General features: G+C 44.2%; 1 protein-coding gene across 1 annotated transcript in view; it reads right to left on the bottom strand.

The window, feature by feature from the left end:
- LOC124545643 (neurotrophin 1) overlaps positions 1-27,718 on the bottom strand; it is a 130,107-nt gene that overhangs the window by 90,070 nt on the left and 12,319 nt on the right. Inside the window, exons 2-3 of the mRNA XM_047124589.1 lie at positions 23,166-23,442; positions 5,441-5,609 (exon numbers count right to left, since the gene is read on the bottom strand). Coding sequence (XP_046980545.1) covers positions 5,441-5,609; positions 23,166-23,442 — 446 coding nt within the window. The remainder of the gene's footprint in view (positions 1-5,440; positions 5,610-23,165; positions 23,443-27,718) is intronic.

The raw sequence follows: 27,718 nt of genomic DNA, 5'->3' as shown, positions 1-27,718 counted from the left end.
AGGCTATTTACAATTTGTACAGAAACCAGATGGCAGTTATAAGATTCGAGGGACATGAAAGGGAAGCAGTTGTTGGGAAGGGAGTAAGACAGGAATGTAGCCTCTCCCCGATGTTATTCAATCTGTGTATTGAGCAAGCAGTAAAGGAAACAAAAGAAAAATTCGGAGTAGGTATTCAAATCCATGGAGAAGAAATAAAAACTTTAAGGTTCGCCGATGACATTGTACTTTTGTCAGAGACAGCAAAGAACTTGGAAGAGCAGTTGAATGGAACGGATAGCGTCTTGAAAGGAGGATATAAGTTGAACATCAACAAAAGCAAAACGAGGATAATGGAATGTAGTTGAATTAAGTCGGGTGATGCTGAAGGAATTAGATTAGGAAATGAGACACTTAAAGTAGTAAAATAGTTTTGCTATTTGGGGAGCAAAATAACTGATGATGGTCGAAGTAGAGAGGATATAAAATGTAGACTGGCAATGGCAAGGATAGCGTTTCTGAAGAAGGGAAATTTGTTAACATCGAGTATAGATTTAAGTGTCGGGAAGTCATTTCTGAAAGTATTTGTATGGAGTGTAGCCACGTATGGAAGTGAAACATGGACGATAAATAGTTTGGACAAGAATAGAATAGAAGCTTTCGAAATGTGGTGCTACAGAAGAATGCTGAAGATTAGATGGGTAGATCACATAACTAATAAGGAAGTATTGAATAGGATTGGGGAGAAGAGTAGTTTGTGGCACAGCTTGACCAGAAGAAGGGATCGGTTGGTAGGACATGTTCTGAGGCATCAAGGGATCACCAATTTATTATTGGAGGGCAGCGTGGAGGGTAAAAATCGTAGAGGGAGGCCAAGAGATGAATACACTAAGCAGATTCAGAAGGATGTGGGTTGCAGTAGGTACTGGGAGATGAAGAAGCTTGCACAGGACAGAGTAGCATGGAGAGCTGCATCAAACCAGTCTCAGGACTGAAGACCACAACAACAACAACAAGAGATTTTCAGCAAGTCTGCATATACGTTCATACTGATGCAGTTCTCCGAGACACGTTGTGGCTGACACGACCTAATTGCAAGTCATCGCATTCGTCACATGAGATGAGTGTTTCAGGCCCTTAGGCAATAAAGGTAAAACCGACAAAAACATTTGCTTTGCACAACTCGAAGGTACTATACTTTGAGGCCGTATAGTATGTGGTTTGCATGTTCAGCATTCAGTTGTGCTATTTTCGACTAACTTCCTCCTGTTTTCGTTGCAATTTGCATAAGCTTCCCCATCTCCAGTTGCTATTTGAAAGTCAGATCGCTTTATAAAAAAAGTGGCTCAGAGCACTATGGAACTTAACATCCGAGGTCATCAGTCGCTTAGACTTAGAACTTCTTAAACTTACCTAACCTAAGGACATCACACACATTCATGCCCGAGGCAGGATTCGAACCTGCGACCGTAGCAGTCGAGCGGTTCCGGACTGAAGCGCCTAGAATCGCTCGGCCACAACGCCCGCCTATCGCTTTATCACTGGATCAAATTCACCGCCTGGGGGAGTATTTCAAGGGTAACCTGTGTTCGTAATCTTATACGAACACTAGTGTCTAGTTTCAAAACGAAAGGCAACTTACAACTTTTAGGGTGTTAGGATTTGGCGTTTATCACATTCACAGTAGAAAAGTTCAATTACATAAACTAAATCATGACTTGACGATTTGAAGCTCAAAACAACAACCGAAATGAAAAATTAACTCTGTATGCAGATGAGCATCTTAACCAATAAAAGTTGTCGGTATGTTTATGGAATGTCTTCTTCGAATTAGTATATACTGACTCCTACTAAAATATTTACTGTTCCTCCTAAACTCGTGTATGTCTAACGTGGCACTCTCTCGATAATAATGTCTCAGGTGTACATCAGTGAACCAAAAGTAAACATAGAAATCGAGAATATTCGCAATATTTTTTGGTGTTGCTCGTGGTCCGATTTAACAGAGGACCATAAGTCCTTAATCTGGTCGGTCAAAATAAACAATAAACAGTTCAGCTACACCACCCATCTAAACCGCCCAGATAAAGAAAACTTGCAACACTGGCCAAAAGTTTCCTCGACACAACAAAATGAGGACCCAGTCTCTCAGCAGGAGAAATTTTCTTGATGATGACAACAAATGCGCTCGGACATACTTGATCATTATTTTTTACGATATAAAGTTTTACGTCCTTGATAATGAAATGTGAATATACAAGCCGACAAAACAGTGAAGGGGAAGAGAAAACGAAATGAAACATCAAAGATTGACACATCACGTGTTGCCATTTTAGAGATTATAAAATCGAGTGAGATTTAGAAACAACCTCGCAGTATGAGCTCACTGATCGGTATGATGTCACACGCTGTGTGGCGTGAGTGCATGCAATGATTCGGTTTGGAAGGGTGTCATAAAGCAACGGCGTCCTCTCCTGAGGGAAGCTCGCGCGCAAATGTACTTGTTCCGTGATATCCTGGATGCTGGAAAGGAAAGGAGTTGACGTCCGAACTAAACTGCTACATGTTCTATTGGCGACAGATCTGGGGATATTGTTGGACACGTAAGTCCCTCTGCATCACGGAGATACATCATAGAGACACGCGCTATGTGTGGACGAGCATTTTCCTGTTGAAAAATGGCACCGTGATATTGTCACCTGAGAGTGAACACATGAGGCCTTTGATGGTTGTGATTCACCATTGTGCCGTCAAGAGTCTTCTCAGTCACCAACTGTAACCTGCAGTCATACCCTATGGCTCTCCACACTATTACACGAAGAATAACACCGCTGTGCTTCTGCAAAACACTAGTACGAGTAGAATGGTGTGACTTATCCGGTCGCTAACATACTCACTGACGATGGTCATCCATAGTAGTGCAGAACCGCCGTTCATCGTGAGCCCAATGCAACGCCATTGATCAGCAGTCCATGCTTCCTAGTCACAGCACCACTCCAAACCCAGCCGTTCGTGATGTGGTGCTAAAGGCAGCCTCCATGTGGAACGGTAATTCCCTAGTCTGGCTGCTGCTATTTACCGACCAATGGTGCGGTATCACACAGAATGATCCGACGGGTCAATTACTTGTCCTCGGATGGCAGGTGCATATGTGGAGGAGTTACCATGTGCTTGATGTGTAGTAAGGCGATCCTCCCTTGTGGGTCTGAGATTTAGTTGGACGGAACCTCGACGAAGAGTACGCCTCTCTTCACGGTTCCACGCAGTGTAATAGAGGGTCACAAATCTCGACATAGCACCATTCGACCAGCCAGTCAAATGCATACCCACAATGAGCTCTTTCAAACTCCGACAGGTGCTCACACGAATACCCCACATTTCCGTGTCGCTCACAGTCATCACTCACTTCACAAAAGAAGACCTAATAAATATTCCAGAATTCGAATCGAGAATAGCTGCCAACATGAGTAACGTACAGGTAAATACTCTCGGAGTAGTGAAGCAACTTGAATCACTTAATAAAAGCAAGTATTCTGGTCCAGACTGTATACCAGTTAGGTACATTTCGGAGTATGCTGATGCCTTAGCTCCATACTTAACAATCATATACAGCCATTCGCTCGACGAAAGATCCGTACCCAAAGACTGGAAAGTCGCACGGGTCATACCAATATTCGAGACAGGTAGTAGGAGTAATCCACTAAGTTACAGGCCTCTATCGTTAACGTCGATATGCAGCAGGATTCTGGAACATAAATTGTGTTCGAACATTATGAATTACCTCAAAGAAAACGGTCTATTGACACACAGTCAACACGGGTTTAAAAACCATCGTTCCTGTGAAACACAACTATCTCTTTTTTCACATGAAGTGTTGAGTGCTATTGAGAAGGTACTTCAGATAGATTCCGTATTTCTGAATCTCCGGAAGGCTTTTGACACTGTACCACACAAGCGACTCGTAGTGAAATTGCGTGCTTATGAAATATGGTCTCAGTTATGTGACTGGATTCGTGATATCCTGTCAGAAGGTCACAGTTCGTAGTAATTGACGGAAAGTCATCGAGTAAAACAGAAGTGATATCTGCCGTTCCCCAAGGTAGTGCTATAGGCCCTTTGCTGTTCCTTATCTATATAAACGATTTGGGAAACATCTGAGCAGCCGTCTTCGGTTGTTTGCAGATGAAGCTGTCGTTTATCAGCTGATAAAGTCATCAGAAGATCAAAACAAACTGCAAAACGATTTAGAAAATATATCTGATTGGTGCGAAAAGTGGCGGTTGACCCTAAATAACGAAAAGTGTGACGTTATCCAAATGAGTACTAATAGGAACTCGTTAAACTTCAGTTACACGGTAAATCAGTCAAATCTAAAAGCCGTAAATTCAACTAAATGCCTAGGTATTACTAAGTATACAACTTAAATTGGACGGAAGACATAGAATATGTTGCGGGGAAGGATAACCAAATACTGAGTTTTATTGGCAGGAGACTTAGAAAATGTAACAGAACTACGAAGGAGATTGCCTACACTACGCTTGTCCGCCCTCATTTAGAATACTGCTGCGTGGTGTGGGACCCGTACCACATAGGACTGACGGAGTACATCGAAAAAGTTCAAAGACAAGCAGCACGTTCTGTATTATAGCGAAATACTGGAGAGAATGTCACAGAAATGATACAGGATTTGAGCTGGACATCATTAAAAGAAAGACGTTTTTCGTTGCGACGGAATCTTCTCACGAAATTCCAACCACCAGCTTTCTCCTCTGAATGCGAAAATATTTAGATGACACCGACCTACATAGGGAGGAACGATCACCACGATAAAATAAGAGAATCAGAGCTCGTACTGAAAGATATAGGTGTTCATGCTTTCAGCGCGCTATACGGGATTTGAATAATAGAGAATTGTGAATGTGGTTAGTTGAACCCTCTGTCAGGCACTTAAATGTGATTTGCAAAGTATCCATGTAGATGTAGAACATCTGACGCTATCCAGGTCTCTTATACACGCTACCAGGCCTCGCAGCAACACTTCGTACGAAAAACACCATCGCGCTCTGGTGAACGTTGTACCTGTCACAGACAATTTAAATACTCGCCGACAGTGTGTAGGTATATGAACTTACATTGACATCCGACTGTATGTTGCGGGTGCTTCATTTTTTTCTGTCAGCGATTGTACTATTGGAAGGACATTATTGAGAGCACTCAACAGGAAAGAAACATAAAATTTTCTCAAATAAAAAACTAGCGCATTGAGGACAGCAATTAGATACATGAGCCTTTATGGGGAGGCATGCCGATGGTAACTCATCCTACACACCGACTGCATATGGAGAAGTGATGAACAATTTTGGGAAAGGACTGGTGTAAAATGACACTGATACACTGCTAGATGCAGTACTTGTAACTTGTGGAGCACACATGTAGGTGCAGATGCAAATATGGAACTCACCAGTAGTGACGAGGCCGCTCCTCCTGTTGTTCCCCGGTGGTGGGGGCAGGTCCACCGGTGGCGGCACTGGCCTGGTCAGCGGGGGCGGCGGGGGTGGCGACCGCCGGAAGCCGCTGGGGCCGCCGCCCATGCGTCGCCTCAGCTCCTGAGCCTGCGGCGCTCCTCCCACCTGTAAAGTCAACGTTTCAGTATCTCACGAAGCCAGTATGAATTTGGAAGCAGAGATTGCAGCGGTATCCGAGTCAGTGCATTCGCATCACGCCCACACGAGGCGCCAGCTGGACCCACTCTCCAGCAAACAGACGTTGGCCACCTACCGCCAGCTTTAGACTAGCGTTCAGCTCAACAAGCTGGCACTCCGCTGTCTCTAGATGAAGTCTTCGAGCTCGCAGCATTCCAGTTCTAGCCTAACTACCTGCCATTCTTATTTTCAACTACGCTTAAGGGCGAGGCGGTTGTTGCGAGGTGTTTTGCTGCTTTGGACGAGAACTTAAAAATGATGCCACACCCGTCCCCTCCCCTCTCCACCACCAAGATCCAACGGCACAACAATGAAAATCTCCTATTATACTTTTAGTCATTAAACTAAGGAGGCCAGACGTCGTCATTTTCTGGGGACAGTCCTCAATTTTCATGCTTTGTCCTCAGTTCCTTTACAATTGATTGCGGATAACAAATTTCCTCAATTTCTTATTCTCTGTCTTTAATTTTCATACTTTTCCCTCAATGCCTTTAATACTGGTTGAGAATAGCACATGTCCTCAATTTTTTATGCCTCGTTCTCAGTTTTAGAAATTTTCAAAAATAATTGCAGAAAGGAGAATGTGCTGAAACTTTTAAACTAGAACTCAATCTAATATACAATGAAACGCCGAAGAGACTGGTTACAGGCATGCACATTCAAATACAGAGATATGTAAACAAGCAGAATACTGTGTTGCGATCGGCAACGCCTATATAAGACAAAAAGTGTCTGGCGCAGTTGTTAGAACGGCTATTGCTGCTACAATAGCAGGTTATCAAGATTTAAGTGAGTTTGAACGTGGTGTTTACAGTGCAGCCATCAAGGCACACGAAGGGGCTTTCCACTCCGAAAGCCCATATCGATGACGTTTTCATGTGTGGGTGTTTCGCGCCACCGTAGTTTATTTTGATGTACAAAGTGATGCAGATAAATTTCTTAGTCGAAAAGTGTTTCATAGTATTCTTACTCACAACAATTCAATCGTAGCGATAGGGATGAACCTCTGAGCCTCTGACTACTGTGACGGGAAAAATTCTTTTTATCTCTATTCTTGTATGAGTATCGTGTATGTTTGTGTGAGCTTTTCGCATGGGCGCGTAAGATTTCCTTTTAATTTATCACCGCAATGCACTGCAGCACTGAATATAACAGTAAAAAAAGTGAGTTAATTAATTGCATAGCAGGCCAGACACATCATAGCTTAGAATTACTTTGTGAATTTTTAATATGATGTTTTATTTTAATAAACTACGTTAAACTGTGATGACTGTTTCTCATACAAACGCCACCACTTTAGTAAGATTATTTCTAATACATCCCACCTGGAGTTTCTGACGCGCAAAAGGCAGGCATTGTATTTCTAGACTTTGTCTGATTGTATTATTCTTTTTGTTGAAGCTTAAGATCCTACTTGCTCTGAATTATTTGATTTAACGTTTGTACTTAAATTGTTACCATATGCTCATTCCATATATTCACTTGGATCTTTTTATTAATATTAACAGGTTAGTTATGTTTACCAATTCAGTGATTAATTCAGTACTTATATTAAATTTTCCCAATTTTAATTAAATTGGGTGGCGACCCAGAAAAATTTTGTGGCACACGAAACTTACAGTATACCTCAGAGGTCAACACTGCCTAACTTCACTTTCCAAATAACCATTTACCCGTTACAACCACTTACCGTGACCGATGGGAAAATCCTCTTACTGCTGCGACTGCCTTCACTAGCACACACTTCAGTCTCTAATGTGTCATCCTAGACGTCATATCAAACACGAACGTTGTGATCCGTTTTAATGACAGAGCGTGGCACGCAATGAACATCTGAGAAAATGACCCCTTTTATACCAAATGTAAAGTACGTCATGTTTATTACACGGATGACTATGATTATTAGTAGCGTAGTTTACTGCTGGGTTTTTTGGTGTAATGTAGCTGTTAGAAGTTTTCTCTTCCTAAAACCTGGTACCATAGCAACAACCTTTTTACACTCACTACACCGAACGACCAATGCCGGGTGAACTAGTGGCACAGGGGCAGATGCAGTTAATAAAAAACCGTCTTGTGCTTTACTAGTCAACCGCTACCACAAATAGTTTATTGCCACAAACATTATATTGCCACTTATAGATGGTTATGCATGGGAAACAAGCTCTTGTAGGAGTAACGTACACTGCTGATGGAACATTTAATTTACCCTGAACTGCACCTTGTAATAAATCCCATGGAAGTTCAGACACTAGTACCAATATTCAACAGGTAACACTCAATCACAGTAAACATTGCGAGATCAGACACAAATGTGTAGCTTATTACTCGACTACGGACTTAGTAGTGCTCACAGCGTTACATTTTAATATCATATCAAGCTCAGTTCGGTGTGATTGTATTAGCAAGATCATGTCTGAACAACTACTGTTCACCTCTGCTCACCTCGTAGGCATTGCAAATGGTTCAAATGGCTCTGAGCACTATGGGACTTAACATCTATGGTCATCAGTCCCCTAGAACTTAGAACTACTTAAACCTAACTAACCTAAGGACATCACACACATCCATGCCCGAGGCAGGATTGGAACCTGCGACCGTAGCAGTCGCGCGGCTCCGGACTGAGCGCCTAGAACCGCTAGACCACCGCGGCCGGCGTAGGCATTGCAGACTTTGAATAAATGTTTCCAAATCTTCGTGTACCTTCGGGTATTCGCATTACAAATGTCATTTGTTTTAGTTAACCGTTAAATGAAAATGTTAGTAAATTAGGGTTATGCAGTCAGTAAACAAGTAGAGATTGCCTGAGACCACTGTATTTTGTACTTAGCGGCTCTAGTTAATAATTAACAATAAGTATTACTCATTTGGCGACATTAGCCAGCGTTGGTGTCCTCTCTACGATCAGCTTATGACTAACTGCCTGTCGTTAAACTGCGCACAGTGTTCACCTCTATAGGGTGAGTGAATAAATTGATATTTCTAAAGAGTCGTTCTGCTCGTGTTTTTAATAAGATTTTATTTATTGCGAGCTTTGATGTCTGCTAGTAAAGAAATGAAAACGTGTTGAGTTGTATACTGGAGATGTCACACAGTATACGAGCGAGTACTTTGACTCATACGCCTGGCTCAACTTTTTCTGTTCTTCTAGTGTATAACGACAGTCCTCACTACTGCAAGAAGAAACAAAAATTAAAAAAGGTAACGGAGTTCAAGAGAGATATGAAAAGTAATAGTAGGAGATGAACTGGCCATATAGGTGTTCAAGGTTTAGCTATTAAAATATCGTACAGAGAGTAACATAGCAACTAAGAGTGAAACGTGATAGTGAACAGTTTAAGGAATACAGAAAAAATGGGTAATCACATAGTAAGTAGGTGAGAGATCAATAATAAACTTGAGTTCGACTTCCAGGAAATATGAATATGGCAATGTAAAGGGACGCGGTTCGGCAGTCGTCTGGTCTATTAAATAAACCGTGATCAACCTTTCAAAGGACCAGAAAAGCTCACCGAATTCGGTAATAGCGTGAGTTTTGTGTTGATGTTGGTTCCACTTTCCTCGAACCTAGTCTGGATGAAGACCGAGCGGAAGGTCTTGGAGAAAGCCCTGACGCACTTCGAGGTGCAAACCTACCGTCTGGTTAGCGCCCGCATTGTGGCCATTCGCATCTTGCCAGAAGCCGGATGCCTTACGGACACTGTTGTATGCACACAGAAAGCCGCTTTCTAAACAGGACCCCAGACTGCGACGCGAACACCCACATCTTTTACTCTTTTGACGAGGAACAGCACATCACAAACGTGATATTCCAAGCTAATTTTCAGTGAAAAACTTACAAGGGCCAATACAGCAGAAACGTCGGTCCGAAAACAGCCGAATTTTGTTACCTTTTTTAGGGTTCCGTAATTCAGTCTGTAAAAAAGGAATCTTTATGAGATCACACAGTTGTCTGTCCTTCTGTCTGTCTGTCTTTTTCTCAGGAACGGGTATACCACCAAATTGAAATTTATGCTGCACACTGAGGTCTACGATTTCTTGGCGACGTAAAAAAGTGAAGCTGCTAAGTCAGTGCAGTCAAAAGCTACCGCCATTTCTGTAACATATTTTGATACTCGCAAACTCAGACATCAAAACCTACAGTGTACTTACCACCCGTTTACCTAGAACCACTAGATCTGCTAAGAAGCAAGGTTTTACAGTACAGGTAACGGAAGGAAACCCGAAAATCGTTGATTTCTAAATGTATCACATGAACAAAATTTTGTCATATGTTATGAGACTGTCTGTCTGATCATCCGCCTGTTAAGACCCCTCTTCCTCAGGAACGAGTAGACGTATCGAGATGAAATTTTTCTCATATACTAAGATCTATGGTCCCTTAGCGGTATAATAAAAGTTACAGTAATGGTCATTAAAATTCCTACACCACGAAGATGACGTGCTACAGACGCGAATTTGACCGACAGGAAGAAGCTGCTGTGATACGCAAATCATTAGCTTTTCAGAGAATTCACACAAGGTAGCGCCGGTGGCGACATCTACAATGCACTGACATGAGGAAAGTTTCCAACCGATTTCTCATACACAAACAGCAGTTGACCGGCGTTGCCCGGTGAAACGTTGTTGTGATGCCTCGTGTAAGGAGGAGAAATGCGTACCATCACCTTTCCGACTTTGATAAAGGTCGGATTGTAGCATATCGCGATTGCGGTTTATCGGATCGCGACATTGCTCCTCGCGTTAGTCGAAATCCAATGACGGTTAGCAGAATATGGAATCGGTGGGTTCAGGAGTGTAATACGGAACGCCGTGCTGGATCCCAACGCCCTCGTATCACTAGCAGTCGAGATGACAGGCATCTTATCCGCATGGCTGTAACGCATCTTGCAGCCACGTCTCGATCCCTGAGTCAACAGATGAGGACGTTCGCAAGACAACAACCATCTGCACGAACAGTTCGACGACGTTTGCAACACCATGGACTATCAGCTCGGAGACCATGGCTGCGGTCACCCTTGACGCTGCATCACAGACAGGAGCGCCTGCGATGGTGTACTCAACGACGAACCTGGATGCAAGAATGGCGAATCCATTTTTTCGGATGAATCCAGGTTCTGTTTACAGCATCATGATGGTCGCATCCGTGTTTGGCGACATCGCGGTGAACGCACATTGGAAGCGTGTATTCGTCGTCGCCATACCGGCGTATCACCGGGCGTGGTGGTATGGGGTGCCATTGGTTACACGTCTCGGTCACCTCTTGTTCGCGAGGACGGCACTTTGAATAATGGGCGTTACATTTCAGATGTGTTACGACCCGTGGCTCTACCGTTCATTCGATCCCTGCGAATCCCTACATTTCAGCAGGATAATGCACGACCGCATGTTGGACGTCCTTTACGGGCCTTTCTTGATATAGAAAATGTTCGACTGCTGCCCTGGCCAGCACATTCTCCAGATCTCTCACCAATTGAAAACGTCCGGTCAATGGTGGCCGAGCAACTGGCTCGTCACAGTATGCCAGTCACTACTCTTGATGAACTGTGGCATCGTGTTGAATCTGCATAGGCAGCTGTAGCTGTACACGCCATCCAAGCTCTGTTTGACTCAATGCCCAGGCGTATCAATGCCGTTATTACGGCCAGAGGTGGTTGTTCTGGGTACTGATGTCTCATGATCTCTGCACCCAAATTGCGTGAAAATGTAATCACATGTCAGGTGTAGTAAAATATATTTGTCGAATGAATACCCGTTTATCATCTGCATTTCTTCTTGGTGATGCAATTTCAATGGCCAGTAGTGTAGCTTCTAAGTCAATGCAGTCAAAAGATACAGCCATTCATATAAAACCCTTCGATACTCGCAGACATTAGTTAAAACCTACAGGCTACTGCCCCTCCGGCCTGTGTGGCCGAGAGGTTCCAAGCGCTACAGTCTTGAACCGCGCGACCGCTCCAGTCGCAGGTTCGAATCCTGCCTCGGGTATGGATGTGTGTGTTGTGCTTAGGTTAGTTATGGGACTGATGACCTCAGATGTGAAGTCCCATAGTCCTCAGAGCCAGTTGAACCATTTGAGCTACTTCCCCTTGAAGTATCACTGTACAACTGAAGGAAGAAAATCAGGAAATTGTTAAATTATAATTATAGCACGCGAAAAAATATTTATTTCGTCATTTGTTAACGAATTCAAATATAAAAATTAAAACATTCTCGAAAGTTGGAATCCCCAAGACAGACCTCTCGCTAGTATCAATATCAATAACCGGAAAAAAATTTCGAGATCCTCGATTTCAGGAATGGATGAACTGTCTACATACATAACAAGTAAGTTTATGCAAAACCATCAGTGCGCCAGCCAGCCTTATTCGCACCCCGCCAGTTTTTTTTCTGTCTCTCCTTCTTACTTTTGGTCTAACTTCGTCAGTGTCATTTTCCTGCCAGAGATGATTACAAACTGATAATTCTTTTCTATAATATTTTTTTTACATATTCACCAGTTTCTCAACTGTTTTAATAGCGAACTCTCCACCATCACTGGTTCTTCGTGGTTGTTTTCTCATCTCCGAATTCTTGCCACACCCAGTGATCATGATAATTTCCTTTCCATATTCTAGTCTTGCTCATGTCCTCAAATGTTTTCTGTTTACCTCTCTCTCCTCCCCAAATCAATTACTCCTGCTCGCCACAGCACATGATTCACTAACTTGCCTCTACTTCTGCTGAAGGCTTTCCATTAATTCGTTTTCCGCTTTTTAGTCCCTTCACATTTCATGGTTTAACGGTCCATTCAGTTTTATTTTGTAGCAGAACATGCAACTAATTCCAATTTGTTACTGCTGTTTTGTTAAATCGGTTGATTCCGTACAGGACTGCGCACCAGGCGTACACATCTATGAATTTCACTGTTATCGCTATGCCAGTACATAAAATTTGGTTGAAGAAAGTTGTCCTCTCTTCAGCTAATCTGTTACTAAAATCTCTCTTGGATTCTGCAGAGCAGAAGTCACCGGTCGTATCACATTTCCCCCGTTTTTTTCTATCTGCCATGTCATTCGCCGATCTTCTGCTCTCCATCAGATTTGTCCACAAGTTATACGTAAAATCTGATAATACTTACAACTAGAATTCAAGGAGGAACTCTTGTTCGGAAATGGGTAGTCTGGGAGCTGTGACGTTTACGAATGATCGCGTCAGTGTGTCTTCGGATTATGCCTGACACCGTAAACGGTTATGAAAACCCATTATCTGTCACTTAGGGTAGATTTACAGACTTCGCCTTACAGCATTACTGCCCATACAGCGCTTTGTCCCACAGTTCTTTGTTCTTGTCATAACTGGATAATTGTATACCTGTGCAGCGACGTTGTTGACAGTATTACGACATATACTGGGTGTAACAAAAAGGACTTTAAGACTTTTAAAATCCGTACAAAGTTATTCATGCGACTTACAGACTTCGTCTTGGTGTCATCTTTAAGGGCAATAAATCAAGTTTCGACTCATGTGGTATGCTAGAACAGAACCGCGCAGCCGCAAGCGCGAGCGGCAGTTGCAGTAAACATGGCTGTCCTCTAGTGCTCTCTACTTCATTTAGTCTGTAACAACTGTGAAATGTAATTTTCGTACATAGTCTGATAAATATCACACAGTTCGCCTACTATTTCCGAGTGTTGTTTTATTGAAAGTGGATGTTCGGTAAGGCATCCGATTCAAGTTTTGACTATGTTGCAGATGACATGGTGCACTTTAATTATACACTGTCTAGCAACATCAATGGAAGGTTGTTGTTGTGGTCTTCAGTCCTGAGACTGGTTTGATGCAGCTCTCCATGCTACTCTATCCTGTGCAAGCTTTTTCATCTCCCAGTACCTACTGCAACCTACATCCTTCTGAATCTGCTTAGTGTATTCATCTCTTGGTGTCCCTCTACGATTTTTACCCTCCACGCTGCCCTCCAATACTAAATTGGTGATCCCTTGATGCCTCAGAACATGTTCTACCAACCGATCCCTTCTTCTGGTCAAGTTGTGCCACAAACTTCTCTTCTCCCCAATCCAATCAATACTTCCTCATTAGTTATGTGATATACCCATCTAATCTTCAGCATTATTCTGTAGCACCACATTTCGAAAGCTTCTATTCTCTTCTTGTCCAAACTATTTATCGTCCATGTTTCACTTCCATACATGGCTACACTCCTTACGAATACTTTCAGAAATGACTTCCTGACACTTAAATCAATACTGGATGTTAACAAATTTCTCTTCTTCAGAAACGCTTTCCTTGCCATTGCCAGCCTATACTTTATATCCTCTCTACTTCGACCATCATCAGTTATTTTACTCCCTAAATAGCAAAACTCCTTTACTACTTTAAGTGCCTCATTTCCTAATCTAATTCCCTCAGCATCACCCGACTTAATTAGACTACATTCCATTATCCTTGTTTTGCTTTTGTTGATGTTCATCTTATATCCTCCTTTCAAGACACTGTCCATTCCATTCAACTGCTCTTCCAAGTCCTTTGCTGTCTCTGACAGAATTACATTGTCATCGGCGAACCTCAAAGTTTTTATTTCTTCTCCATGAATTTTAATACCTACTCCGAATTTTTCTTTTGTTTCCTTTACTGCTTGCTCAATATACAGATTGAACAACATCGGGGAGAGGCTACAACCCTGTCTTACTCCCTTCCCAACCACTGCTTCCCTTTCATGTCCCTCGAATCTTATAACTGCCATCTGGTTTCTGTACAAATTGTAAATAGCCTTTCGCTCCCTGTATTTTACCCCTGCCACCTTTAGAATTTGAAAGAGAGTATTCCAGTCAACATTGTCAAAAGCTTTCTCTAAGTCTACAAATGATAGAAATGTAGGTTTGCCTTTCCTTAATCTTTCTTCTAAGATAAGTCGTAAGGTCAGTATTGCCTCACGTGTTCCAGTGTTTCTACGGAATCCAAACTGACCTTCCCCGAGGTTGGCTTCTACTAGTTTTTCCATTCGTCTGTAAAGAATTCGTGTTAGTATTTTGCAGCTGTGACTTATTAAACTAATAGTTCGGTAATTTTCACATCTGTCAACACCTGCTTTCTTTGGGATTGGAATTATTATATTCTTCTTGAAGTCTGAGGGTATTTCGCCTGTTTCATACATCTTGCTCACCAGATGGTAGAGTTTTGTCAGGACTGGCTCTCCCAAGGCCGTCAGTAGTTCCAATGGAATGTTGTCTACTCCGGGGGCCTTGTTTCGACTCAGGTCTTTCAGTGCTCTGTCAAACTCTTCACGCAGTATCATATCTCCCATTTCATCTTCATCTACATCCTCTTCCATTTCCATAATATTGTCCTCAAGTACATCACCCTTGTATAGACCCTCTATATACTCCTTCCACCTTTCTGCTTTCCCTTCTTTGCTTAGAACTGGGTTTCCATCTGAGCTCTTGATGTTCATACAAGTCGTTCTCTTATCTCCAATGGTCTCTTTAATTTTCCTGTAGGCAGTATCTATCTTACCCCTAGTGAGATAGGCCTCTACATCCTTACATTTGTCCTCTAGCCATCCCTGCTTAGCCATTTTACACTTCCTGTCGATCTCATTTTTGAGACGTTTGTATTCCTTTTTGCCTGCTTCATATACTGCATTTTTATATTTTCTCCTTTCATGACTTAAATTCAATATTTCTTTTGTTACCCAAGGATTTCTACTAGCCCTCGTCTTTTTACCTACTTGATCCTCTGCTGCCTTCGCTACTTCGTCCCTCAAAGCTACCCATTCTTCTTCTACTGTATTTCTTTCCCCCATTCCTGTCAATTATTCCCTTATGCTCTCCCTGAAACTATGTACAACCTCTGGTTCTTTCAGTTTATCCAGGCCCCATCTCCTTAAATTCCCACCTTTTTGCAGTTTCTTCAGTTTTAATCTACAGGTCATAACCAATAGATTGTGGTCAGAGTCCAAAACTTCCTCGCTAGAAGGTAGCGACAGGGATCTGGACCGATGTTGACTGCAGTGCTGTTACCAAATCCGTTAGATTTCTCGGTTGAGGATTTATGGTGCGAATTTCGATTTGGTTATATCCGTGGAGTTCGGTGACCGGTGGAGTACCGTAATTCTCATGCTGGTGCTCTTCCAACCACGCACGTACCCTGCGAGCTGAGTGACGCGTTGCATTATCTTGCTGCTGGATGCCATTGTGCCGAGGAAAAACGAACTGCGGGTATGGTCCCCGAGGATAGATGGACACTTGTGTTGATCCACTGTGTCTTTCAGAATGATGATGTCGCCCAGTGAATGCCTTCGACCTTGACCCTTTCGATGACCGTAGCAGGGTGTGTGCTTTCAGACTTTTGACGTCGCAAACACCAACGTCCCTCTGTCCAATGAAGAATAAATCACGATTTGTCTGAAAAGGCCATCTGTCACCACTCAGTGGACGTCCGATTGCAGTATATTGCAGTATTGGTGTACAAATACGAGTCTTCATCGCCGATTAACTGCAGTCAGTACGGGTGCGTGAACCAGGCACCTGCTGCGGAGTCCCATACACAGCAATATACAATGAAAGGTCGTTGAGGAGACACTGTTAGTAGCATCTTCGTTCATCTGGACGACCTTGTGCTCAACACTTGCCGTCTACTCGCCGGTACACATCTCCGCAGCCGCCGTTTACCCCTGTCGTCTACGTCCAGTGGCCTCAGCGCCTGTTTTCAACACCGCCATTTTGCCGTGCATGACATACACTACTGGCCATTAAAATTGCTACACCAAGAAGAAATGCAGAAACAGGTACTCATTGGACAAATATATTATACTAGAACTGACATGTGATTACATTTTCACGCAATTTGGGTGCATAGATCTTGAGAAATCAGTACCCAGAACAACCACCTCTGGCCGTAATAAAGGCCTTGATACGCCTGGGCATTCAGTCAAACAGAGCTTGGATGGCGTGTACACCTACAGCTGCCTATGCAGCTTCAACACGATGCCACAGTTCATCAAGAGTAGTGACTGGCGTATTGTGACGAGCCAGTTGCTCGCCCACCATTGACCAGACGTTTTCAGTTGGTGAGAGATCTAGAGAATGTGCTGGTCAGGGCAGCAGTCGAACATTTTCTGTGTCCAGAAAGGCCCGTACAGCACCTGCAACATGCGGTTGTACAATATCCTGCTGAAATTTAGGGATTCGCAGGGATCGAATGAAGGGTAGAGCCACGGGTGGTAACCCGTCTGAAATGTAACGTCCACTGTTCAAAGTGCCGTCAATGCGAACAAGAGGTGACCGAGACGTGTAACCAATGGGACTCCATAGCATCACGCCAGGTGATACGCCAGTATGGCGATGACGAATACACGCTTCCAATGTGCGTTCACCGCGATGTCCCCAAACACGGGTGCAACCATCATGATGCTGTAAACAGAACCTGGATTCATCCTAAAAAATGACGTTTTGCCATTCGTGCACCCACGTTCGTCGTTGAGTACACCATCGCAGGCGCTCATGTCTGTGATGCAGTGTCAAGGGTAACCGCAGCCACGGTCTCCGAGCTGATAGTCGATGCTGCTGCAAACGTCGTCGAACTGTTCGTGCAGATGGTTGTTGTCTTGCAATCGTCCCCATCTGTTGACTCAGGGATCGAGACGTTACTGCACGATCCGTTAAGCCATGCGGATAAGATGCCTGTCATCTCGACTGCTAGTGATATGAGGCCGTTGGGTTCCAGCACGGCGTTCCGTATTACCTTACTGAATCCACCGATTCCATATTCTGCTAACCGTCATTGGATCTCGACCAACGCGAGCAGCAATGTCGCGATACGATAAACCGCAATCGCGATATGCTACAATCCGACCTATATCAAAGTCGGAAACGTGATTGTACGCATTTCTCCTCTTTACACGAGGCATCACAACAACGTTTCACCAGGCAACGCCGGTCAGCTGCTGTTTGTGTATGAGAAATAGGTTGGAAACTTTCCTCATGTCAGCACGTTCAGGTGTCGCCACTGGCGCCAGCCTTGTGTGAATGCCCTGAAAAGCTAATCATTTGCATATCACAACATCTTCTTCCTGTTGGTTAAATTTCGCATCTGCAGCACGTCATCTTCGTGGTGTAGCAATTTTAATGGCCAGTAGTGTACGATGGTTTTTTCTTCATTAGTTCTTTATTGAACATAGTAAGAATTACACGCACGAAAGAATGGTATTTTATCTACACACCCTATTTTTACACGTAATCTATTTCCGGTTCTGCGGCCTTCTTCCAGCGTGAAACAGGGGCGTGTATGCCCTGTCGGTATCAATCCTTGTCCTGGTGGCGGAGCGAGTGCTTCACTGTGTGAATCACCTCCTCACCGTCCTCAAAATGTCTTCCATGAATGGCATCCTGTAATGGATCAAACAAGTGGAAACTCGCTGAAACATGTCAGGTGTAACAGCCGTGGCTGGTCTCATCGACTGCAGAAAATCGCGGAGCTCCGACGAACCGCATTCTGATGACAACGCCCTCCGTGCCCAGCGATTAACTGTACTTCAGTCGACAGCAATTGCTCCATAGACTTTGCACTAGCGTTTGTGAATATCCGCTCAGTTTCTTCCTCTGCAGTGAGAAATAGAGTGACGGCATGTTGATTGTAACGTACATCACCTACAGACGCCATTTTGAATTTGTCCTGTAGCTACGCTATCTGTCGGAAATGACGGAAACTTAGCGCGCTCACTCAGGAGACCTCAAATAATACATATGTAACCTTTTGCATTCGCAGCATTGTTTTCGGCTGAGATAAAAAAAAGGCGTTGCATTACTTTTGGGCAACCTTCGTACCTTAACAACGGCAGTTTACAGATTTAGCCGTTTCGGAAATGTTTCCAACCTTGGCTCGAAAACCAATGATCATACCCTTGTGGGCGTCAGATAAATCGCTCCGTTTCCGCATTACGACACGACTGCATTGGTTTCCCCCTCCGCTAACACGGTTTATATACCTTCTACTGCTGGTGTTGTCACTTGCGGTCTGTGAATGGTTACTGCACGTTGTCGACGATTACAGCTGATGGTCACATTGCTGTGACTGGAGCGGGTATATATGAGGTTGAAATGGGTAGACAACGACAGAATAAGCGTAATGTAGTATAAGACAACGTTTAATTAATTATTATTAAATTTTAATTAAGTTGTTCAAAACTTGTGGTTTACAATAAAGTAGCGATTTCAGACCATAGAGTGCGCGACATTGGGGCCTGTCGCAGTTATTTTCTTTGTCATCCTCAGGAGCCCACAAACTTCTTTTTTGTATTAAACTTAAACGTTTCTCAAAATTCATGGGTTTCGTGTGGGAACGTCGCCTGATTCGAACGAAAATGATAAACGTATTTCATTTCCACTGACCGTTGTCCGCGGTCTGTACGTTCGGCGTTGAGACCGGCTGCACTGGTTCAAATGGTTCACATGGCTCTGAGCACTATGGAACTTAACATCTGAGGTCATCAGCCCCATAGACTTAGAACTACTTAACCCTTTCAGACCTGCATTTTTTCTGGAGGAAGGAAAATTTTTCTTTGCGTGGTAATGCTCTTAGGTGATTTTTTAATGATTTTGGATGCAAGATTCAGACAAAAATATTACCAGTTTCCGAAACATACTGTGTACACTTGGCTTCATTTTATGGACTAAAGTAACTAATTACAAATATTCTCTCTTCTAATAAATAGTAAAATGATCATTTAATAATTACCATGCAAAATAACAATTAAAATGTTCAGTTATAAATTATACTGTGGAATATAGCGAACCAGCCACATCTGTGTATTCTGGTTGTCATGAGCTGCTGTGCACTGCTACAATAACTTGCTGATATTTTCATAGTGATGCCCAACATCTGGCAGCACTTGCGCACTATGAAAAGAGTGAACATTCACCAATGTGCACCTCAGGTTTCCATTGGGAAAAAATTCTTCTGTTGCAGCTGAGGAAATGTACACAATTGTAGCCAGAGTGTCTGAAAGGGTTAAACCCAGCTAACCTAAGGACATCACACACGTCCATGCCCGAAGCAGGATTCCAACCTGCGACCATAGCGGTCACTCGGTTCCAGACTGAAGCGCCTAGAACCGCTCGGCCACACCGGCCGGAGCTGCACTGGTCCCGCACACATACTTACATACTGGTATGCAAAGATCAGCCTTCTTCGGCCGATGTCGGTCGTCGGCGAAATGCTCTGATGTCGGTGCCACTGTGACCTCTTTTGCGTCAACTTCTCCGTTTCAGTGCAGCACGTACACGTAACAAGCCAAATTATTGTACATATTAGAGTCTCTGCTCCCCCTAAAATTTTGCCCGCTACGGCTGCATCTTGTAACGTGGAAGTCATTCCTTAACTTCTGAACCATCCTATTACCCTGTCCCTTCTCATAGTGTTTTACATATATTCATTTTTCTCGTCGAATTTGCGACGGACATCCAAATTTCATATGAGTCCACTTAATTTTCAGCATGCTTCCCTAACATGACATCTCAAAGACTTTTCTCACAGTGCGCGACTAGTTTCGACACACTGCTGTTCTCCAGTCGTACTTTCTCAGAAATTTCTATCGTAAGTTAGGATCTACCTCTGATACTTGTTAATTTCCATGGGTGAACAATGATCTCTTTAAAACTTAAGACCGCTTTAGCTGTTACTGATTTGTTGATAGACACGACCAGTTTCGGAGCATTTTAGCTGCAACAACACATACAGTCTGTACAAACTGATAAACAATGACGCATATAAGGCACGAAAACCTAATTAAATTGAAAAGTTTATACAGAATGAACTTACTCATAACATCGAGTCATGTTCCGATAGAGAAAAGAGAATGGTATGAACCTGCGATTATAGTGAGCAATTTTTCGCTAAGTAGCGGACGTCAGACACAAAAGAACATAAAACGCTCCCGTGATATCTTGAAGGGACGAAAGCCAATGAAAGGTAATTCCTAGTGAGAGGCTACCAGGTTGGTGATATACTAATAAATTCCACTTACGATTAGTAACAGTGCCTGGTGAGCTAGCCGGATCCCCATAACCCAACATGGTGATCAAAGAACAGACCCTATATTATCATCTACGGGATAAAGTGAAATTTGAGCAGCTAATGGTCCCTCATTTGCCTAAAATGGATTGAGAGACGCACATGCGCGCATGCCCATCTGCGGATAACTACACAAATTGAATGGTAGCTGTTAAAACCAACGTAAATTCTTAAAAAATTATTATTATGCAGTGTTGTCTACTGAAAAGCATAACGTTATTGGCTGCGAAGTGGGTACAAAATGATCGCTCCACATGACCCCTCTCTCCATGTCGCTATCTGGCGTCCCTACAGTTGCGTCTTCCCACACCAATTATCGTTACACAACCCAGTGCGCGCTTGCTGTGAGTAAATTCGCCGGCCGATGTGGCCGAGCGGTTCTAGGCACTTTAGTCTGGAACCGCACGACCGCTACGGTCGCAGGTTCGAATCCTGCCTCGAGCATGGATGTGTGTGGTGTCCGTAGATTAGTTAGGTTTAAGTAGTTCTTAGTTCTAGGGGACTGATTACCTCAGGTGTTAAGTCCCATAGTGCTCAGAACCATTTGAACCATTTGAGTAACTTCAGCCTCTTGCCATCTAACTTCGCAGTGCGTTGCCTTCTTCCGATTGAGCTGTTCAGTTACGACACCGACATTCAGGCCCGTTTCACTAAATGTAAGTTTATGGTGAGCCTGAAAACAGTTTTTAGTGAATTTTTTGGACGCATTAACTACGAGTTACGATTAAATAACGGGGTCTTTACCGGTATGTTTTTTAATCCATTATAGGCAAATGAGGGGCCGTTAGCTGCTGAAGTTTCACATTCACATAGATGATCACTAAGTGTATTTTAATCACTTTTTGGTGTATGGCGTCTCAGCTAGCTCACCAGATACTGTTACTCATGGCGAGTGGAATTTAGTAGTATTTTACCTACCTTGTAGTCCCTTATTGAGAATCTCTTTTATTAGATTCCAACCTTTCTAGATATGACAGGAGCGTTCTATGTTATTTTATGTTTGACGTACGCTATTTAGCAAAAAATATCTGGCGATGAATGCTGGATCAAAAAATGGTTCAAATGGCTCTAACCACTACGGGGGTTAACATCTGAGGTCATCAGCCCCTAGACTTAGAACTACTTAAACCTAACTAATCTAAGGACATCGCACACATCCATGCCCGAGGCAGGATACGAACCTGCGACCGTAGCAGCAGCGCGGTTCCGGACTGAAGCACCTAGAACCGCTCGCCCACAATCCTGAGTCACCCTCTTCTTTTTCTCCATCGGAACATGACTTGATTTTGTATGTCCGTCCCGCATGCCCATACAGTTTTCAATTCCGTAATGTTTTATTGTCTTATATGAGTCTTCGTCTATTAAGCTTTACAGATTGCACCTGACGATTCATGTAAAATGCTGTGACACTGGTCGTACCCATAAATAAGGGAAGTACAACTAAAGCGGACTTATCTTCCCTAGCCGGCCGGTGTAGCCGTGCGGTTCTAGGCGTTTCAGTCTGGAACCGCGTGACCACTACGGTCGCAGGTTCTAATCCTGCCTCGGGCGTGAATGTGTGTGATGTCCTTAGGTTAGTTAGGTTTAAGTAGTTCTAAGTTCTAGGGGACTGATGACCACAGATGTTAAGTCCCATAATGCTCAGAGCCATCATTTTTATCTTCCCTAGCGTAAGCTACATCTGCGTCTAAACACTGAAAAACAATGTGAAGTGGATGACAGACGGTACGGCCCATTCCGCCAGTTATCAGGGCCTTTTCTGTTCCATTCACGTATTGATCGCTGGAAAAAATTATTGCTTAAACGCCTCTGTGCACACTGTTATTATTCTGTCTTGTCTTCGTGCACCCTGTGTGAGTGATACGTAGGGGGTGTAAGTATATCATCACGTAAAGTTGGTTCTAGAAAACATATCCAGGCTGTGGCTGCGCTTACTTCACAGCCTGCAGCGGACAGCTGACAATGTTATCTTTTAAGCATACAATGTAGGCTTTTACGGCCGGTGTTGTCTTCAGTTGAAACTTCCGGGCTGAGAGGCCGTGGTCGATGTATAAAATTTCCACCTGACGTTTCGTGTCCATCTGCGGGAGACATCTTCTGAGGTTGTCCGGCTTCTGCAGTCTCTCAGCCCGGAAGTTTCAACTGAAGAATGTTATCTTTTGTTTTGTCAGCCTGCTTTTTACGGCCTCCTTGCGTTATTTTCCTTCAATGGCAGCGTAATTCACATACTTCGTCTCCTACATGGCCGTCAACTGTGCCGCTAAATATATGTCTGTTATGCCTGCCTCACTCATATCTTTCTTTAGTTTATTCGCACTCAGAAGAACGTTCATGCAGTTCCAGCAGTTCCATCTCGCTTTTACAGAGATCGGTGAATTTTAGTAAATACCAGCAGAGAGAGCGCGCGCGCAGACTGACCTGCGTGACGCGTAGCAGGCGGCCGCCGTCGGCCTCGGCGGCGCTGGCCGTGATTAGGTTGGCGATGTCCCAGCTGAGCGGCAGCAGCAACTTCTGCGCAGGCGCGTTCGCCACTCCGCCCAGGGGAATCCCCGCGGCGGCCACGCGGCCCGCCGCCGCCTGCGACAGCATGGCCGCCAGCGCGAGCCGCTGCGCCGGCGTCATGGCGCGCACGATGGGCAGGATCTGCGACAGCTGGCGGCGCAGCGACGGCTGACGCATCGCCGAAGACACCAGCCTGCCGGCACAGCAGCGGACCACACTGAGCACACGCTCAAGCATCGGCTACATCTTTATTTAGGCGTAAGCTTCATCTGCGTCTACACACTGAAAACAATATGAAGTGAGGGACAGACGGTACGTCCCATTCTGCCAGTTATTAGGGCCTTTTCTGTTCCGTTCACGTATGGGTCGCGGGAAAAATTATTGCTTAAACGCCTCTAAGCACACTGTTATTATTCTGCACTACTGGCCATTAAAATTGCTACACTAAGAAAAAATGCAGATGATAAACGGGCATTCATTGGACAAATATATTATACTAGAACTGATATGTGATTACATTTTCACGCGATTTGGGTGCATAGATCCTGAGACATCAGTACCCAGAACAACCACCTCTGGCCATAATAACGGCCTTGATACGCCTGGGCATTGAGTCAAACAAAACTTGGATGGCGTGTACAGGTACAACTGCCCATGCAGCTTCAACACGATACCACAGTTCATCAAGAGTAGTGACTAGCGTATTGTCACGAGCCAGTTGCTCGGCCACCATTGACCAGACGTTTTCAACTGGTGAGAGATCTGGAGAGTGTGCTGGTCAGGGCAGCAGTCGAACATTTTCTGTATGCACAAAGGACGGTACAGGATCTGAAACATGCGGTCGTGCATTATCCTGCTGAAATGTAGGATTTCGCAGGGATCGAATGAAGGGTAGAGCCACGGGTCTTAACACATCTGAAATGTAGCGTCCATTGTTCAAAGTGCCGTCAATGCCAACAAGAGGTGACCGAAACGTGTAACCAATGGCACCCCATACCATCACGCCGGGTAATACGCAAGGATGGCGATGACGAATACACGCTTCCAATGTGCGTTCACCGCTATGTCGCCAAACACGGATGCGATCGTCATTATGCTGTAAACAGAACCTGGATTCATCCAAAAAAATGAAGTTTTGCCATTCGTGCACCCAGGTTCGTCGTTGACTACACTATCGCAGGCGCTCCTGTCTGTGAAACCGCAAGGGAAACCGCAGCCATGGTCTCTAAGGTGGTAGTCCATGCTGCTGCAAACGAAGCGTCGTCGAACTGTTCGTGCAGATGGTTGTTGTCTTGCAAACGTCCCCATCTGTTGACTCAGGGATCGAGACGTTACTGCACGATCCTTTAAGCCATGCGGATAAGATGCCCGTCACCTCGACTGCTAGTGATATGAGGCCGTTGGGATCCAGCACGACGTTCCGTATTACCCTCCTGAACCCACCGATTCCATATTTTGCTAACAGTCATTGGATCTCAACCAACACGAGCAGCAATGTCGCGATACGATAAACCGCAATCTCGATAATCCTTTATCAAAGTCGGAAACGTGATGGTACGCATTTCTCCTCCTTAAACGAGGCATCACAACAACGTTTCACCAGGCAACGCCGGTCAACTGCTGTTTGTATGTGAGAAACCGGTTGGAAACTTTCCTCATGTCAGCACGTTGTAGATGTCGCCACCGGCGCCAGCCTTGTGTGAATGCTCTGAATAGCTAATCATTTGCATACCACAGCATCTTCTTCCTGTCGGTTAAATTTAGCGTCTGTAGCTCGTCATCTTCGTGGTTCAAAATGGTTCAAATGGCTCTGAGCACTATGGGACTCAACTGCTGAGGTCATTAGTCCCATAGAACTTAGAACTAGTTAAACCTAACTAACCTAAGGACATCACACACATCCATGCCCGAGGCAGGATTCGAACCTGCGACCGTAGTGGTCTCCATCTTCGTGGTGTAGCAATTTTAATGGCCAGTAGTGTATCATGTCTTCGTAATCCCTGTGGAAGTGACGCGTAGAGGGTGTTAGTATATTGCTAGGTTCATCACTAAAAGTTGGCTCTAGTAACTTTCTAAATAGCCTTGCAGGTTGGTTGGCTCTGAGCACTATGGGACTTAACGTCTGAGGTAATCAGTCCCCTAGAACTTAGAACTACTTAAACGTAATTAACCTAAAGCCATCACACACATCCATGCCCAAGGCAGGATTCGAACCTGCGACCGTAGCGGTCGCGCTGTTGCAGACTGTAGCGCCTAGAACCGCTCGGCCACTCCGGCCGGCAAGCAGCCTTGCAGGGATAGTTTGCGTTTGCCTTCGAGCGCCTCCCAATTCACTTCTTGCAGAATGCCGTGACACACTTACTTTGGAGGAACAAATCTGTGACCATTCGTGCTGCGATTCTTCTGTGTTGTTTTTGTTGTGGCTTTTAGCTCGTATGCTGGTTTGATACGACTCTTCCCTATTCCAACAATGAATCACAGTCTGCCCTACTTTCTCTACAGCTGAAACTATGTAATCGTTCCGTTTCATAACGCTACAAATTATCACACCTACATATTTGTATGAGTTGGCATATCATTGCTGTAGTCATAGGTCTGACTACAATGTTTTATTTCGTTCTGTAAAGTGCACAGTTTTACATTTACGACCATTTAAATCTAGTTACCAATTTTTGCACCACTTCCAAAACTTGTCAACATCTGATGAATATCTATGCAGCTTTTCTAAAACAGTACTTAATTATACACAAGCGCACTATCTCCGAAGATAATGAGGTTAGTTCTAATACTGTCTGCAGGGTCATTAGTATAAAACATGAACAGCAGGGGTCGCAACACACTTCCCTGGAGCAATGTGACGCTATTTCCACATGTGTCTTTGACTCCCAAACCGAGGTAAACGTTGTGTCCTTCACACCAAGAAATTCTCAGTCCATTCACAAATCTCACTTTCAGCTTCATATATACGCTCCTTGGTATTGAGTTAAATACCATTTGAAAGTCAAGAAACACTGTATCAGTTTGACTACATTTCAGTATGCCATGCAAGAAAAGTGTGAGATGGGTTTCACATAACCTATGTTTTCGGAATCAGCGCTGGTTGGCACAGAGAAAATCATTCTGTTCGAAATACCTCATTACATTTCAGCTCAAAATATGGTCCAATACTTTACAAGAAATGGACGCCAATATACACATACAATATAAATGCAACACCAAGAAAGACAAGAGGTAGCACAACAAAATTTATTTTGTAAATAACATGTTGACCAAGTATCAAATGATTACGTTTACAGACGTCTGTGACATGTGGTTCCTGCCAGAATCAGTAGCCAGAGTAGCCGCCATTGTTGGAGATCACCGCTGCCACACGTCTCGGCATTGCGTCAAAGAGACGTTGGATATGTTCCTGGGGTACAGCAGCCCAAGCAGCTTCCACACGTTGCCAAAGATCATCTGGTGTGACAGCTGGGGATGTAATCTGGGTCACTCTTTGAGCAACCATGGACCACATGTTTTCTATCGGCGAAAGATCCGGAGAGCGAGCCGGCCAGGGAAGCACTTCAATCTGGTTATTGACGAAGAACCTTTGGACAATGCGTGCCACGTGTCGTCGCGCATTATCCTGTTGAAATATGGCTGTGGCCGAGCCCTGAAGGTAAGGAAGGACAACTGGCTCCAGCACCTCGGATATGTAGCGCCGGCTATTTAAAGTACCGGCAATGCGTACTAGAGGCGTGCGAGAGTATTATCCAATACCGCCCCATACCATAATACCCGGTGCAAGACCAGTGTGGCGGTGCATAATGCAGCTGTCCAGCATCCTCTCTCCACGGTGTCTCCACACTCGAATCCGACCATCGTGGTGCTGCAGACAGAAGCGTGCCTCGTCAGTAAAGACAACGTCATTCCATTCTGCCGTCCACATCCGTCTGTCATCACACCATTGTCGTACCCTCCTGCATCCAACGGTCACATATCCGCATTACAGTTGTTTGGTTTCGTCCAACACGACTAGCGATTTCTCTGTATGATAATCCACAATCTCGATAAGCCACTATCCTTCCTCTGTCGAATTCGCATACTTGATCAAACGATGTTCGCTGTTGTCTACGAGGCATAACTGATCGTCTTGTGAAACAACCACAAGGTAAACACACGTGCCGAACGTACACTCGTCGAAATCGCCAAGCCTTAAATGGCGCTATGAGGTGGCGCCACAGGCGCGCGTGATGTGGGTCTGCGCTGAAATTCTAATCAGTTGCATATCTCATCGCTGCAAACCCATGGTGTAAATTTCACTTGATTCGGATGCTTCCTTCAGGGTGTTGCATTTACGGTGGCCAGCAGTGTATTTGACGGTAGTTTCGCGGATCACTTTCCCCCTGCTACCCCTCTTGCACAATGGTGTGATCTGTATTTTCTTCCAATCATTAGGCACAGATTTTTGTTCGAGGGATCTACGGTAC

This window comes from Schistocerca americana, chromosome 8 (assembly GCF_021461395.2).
Source record: "Schistocerca americana isolate TAMUIC-IGC-003095 chromosome 8, iqSchAmer2.1, whole genome shotgun sequence".
Classification (NCBI taxonomy): domain Eukaryota; kingdom Metazoa; phylum Arthropoda; class Insecta; order Orthoptera; family Acrididae; genus Schistocerca; species Schistocerca americana.
Note: the sequence above shows the minus strand (reverse complement) of the source record. Positions and strands in the feature narration are given on the sequence as shown.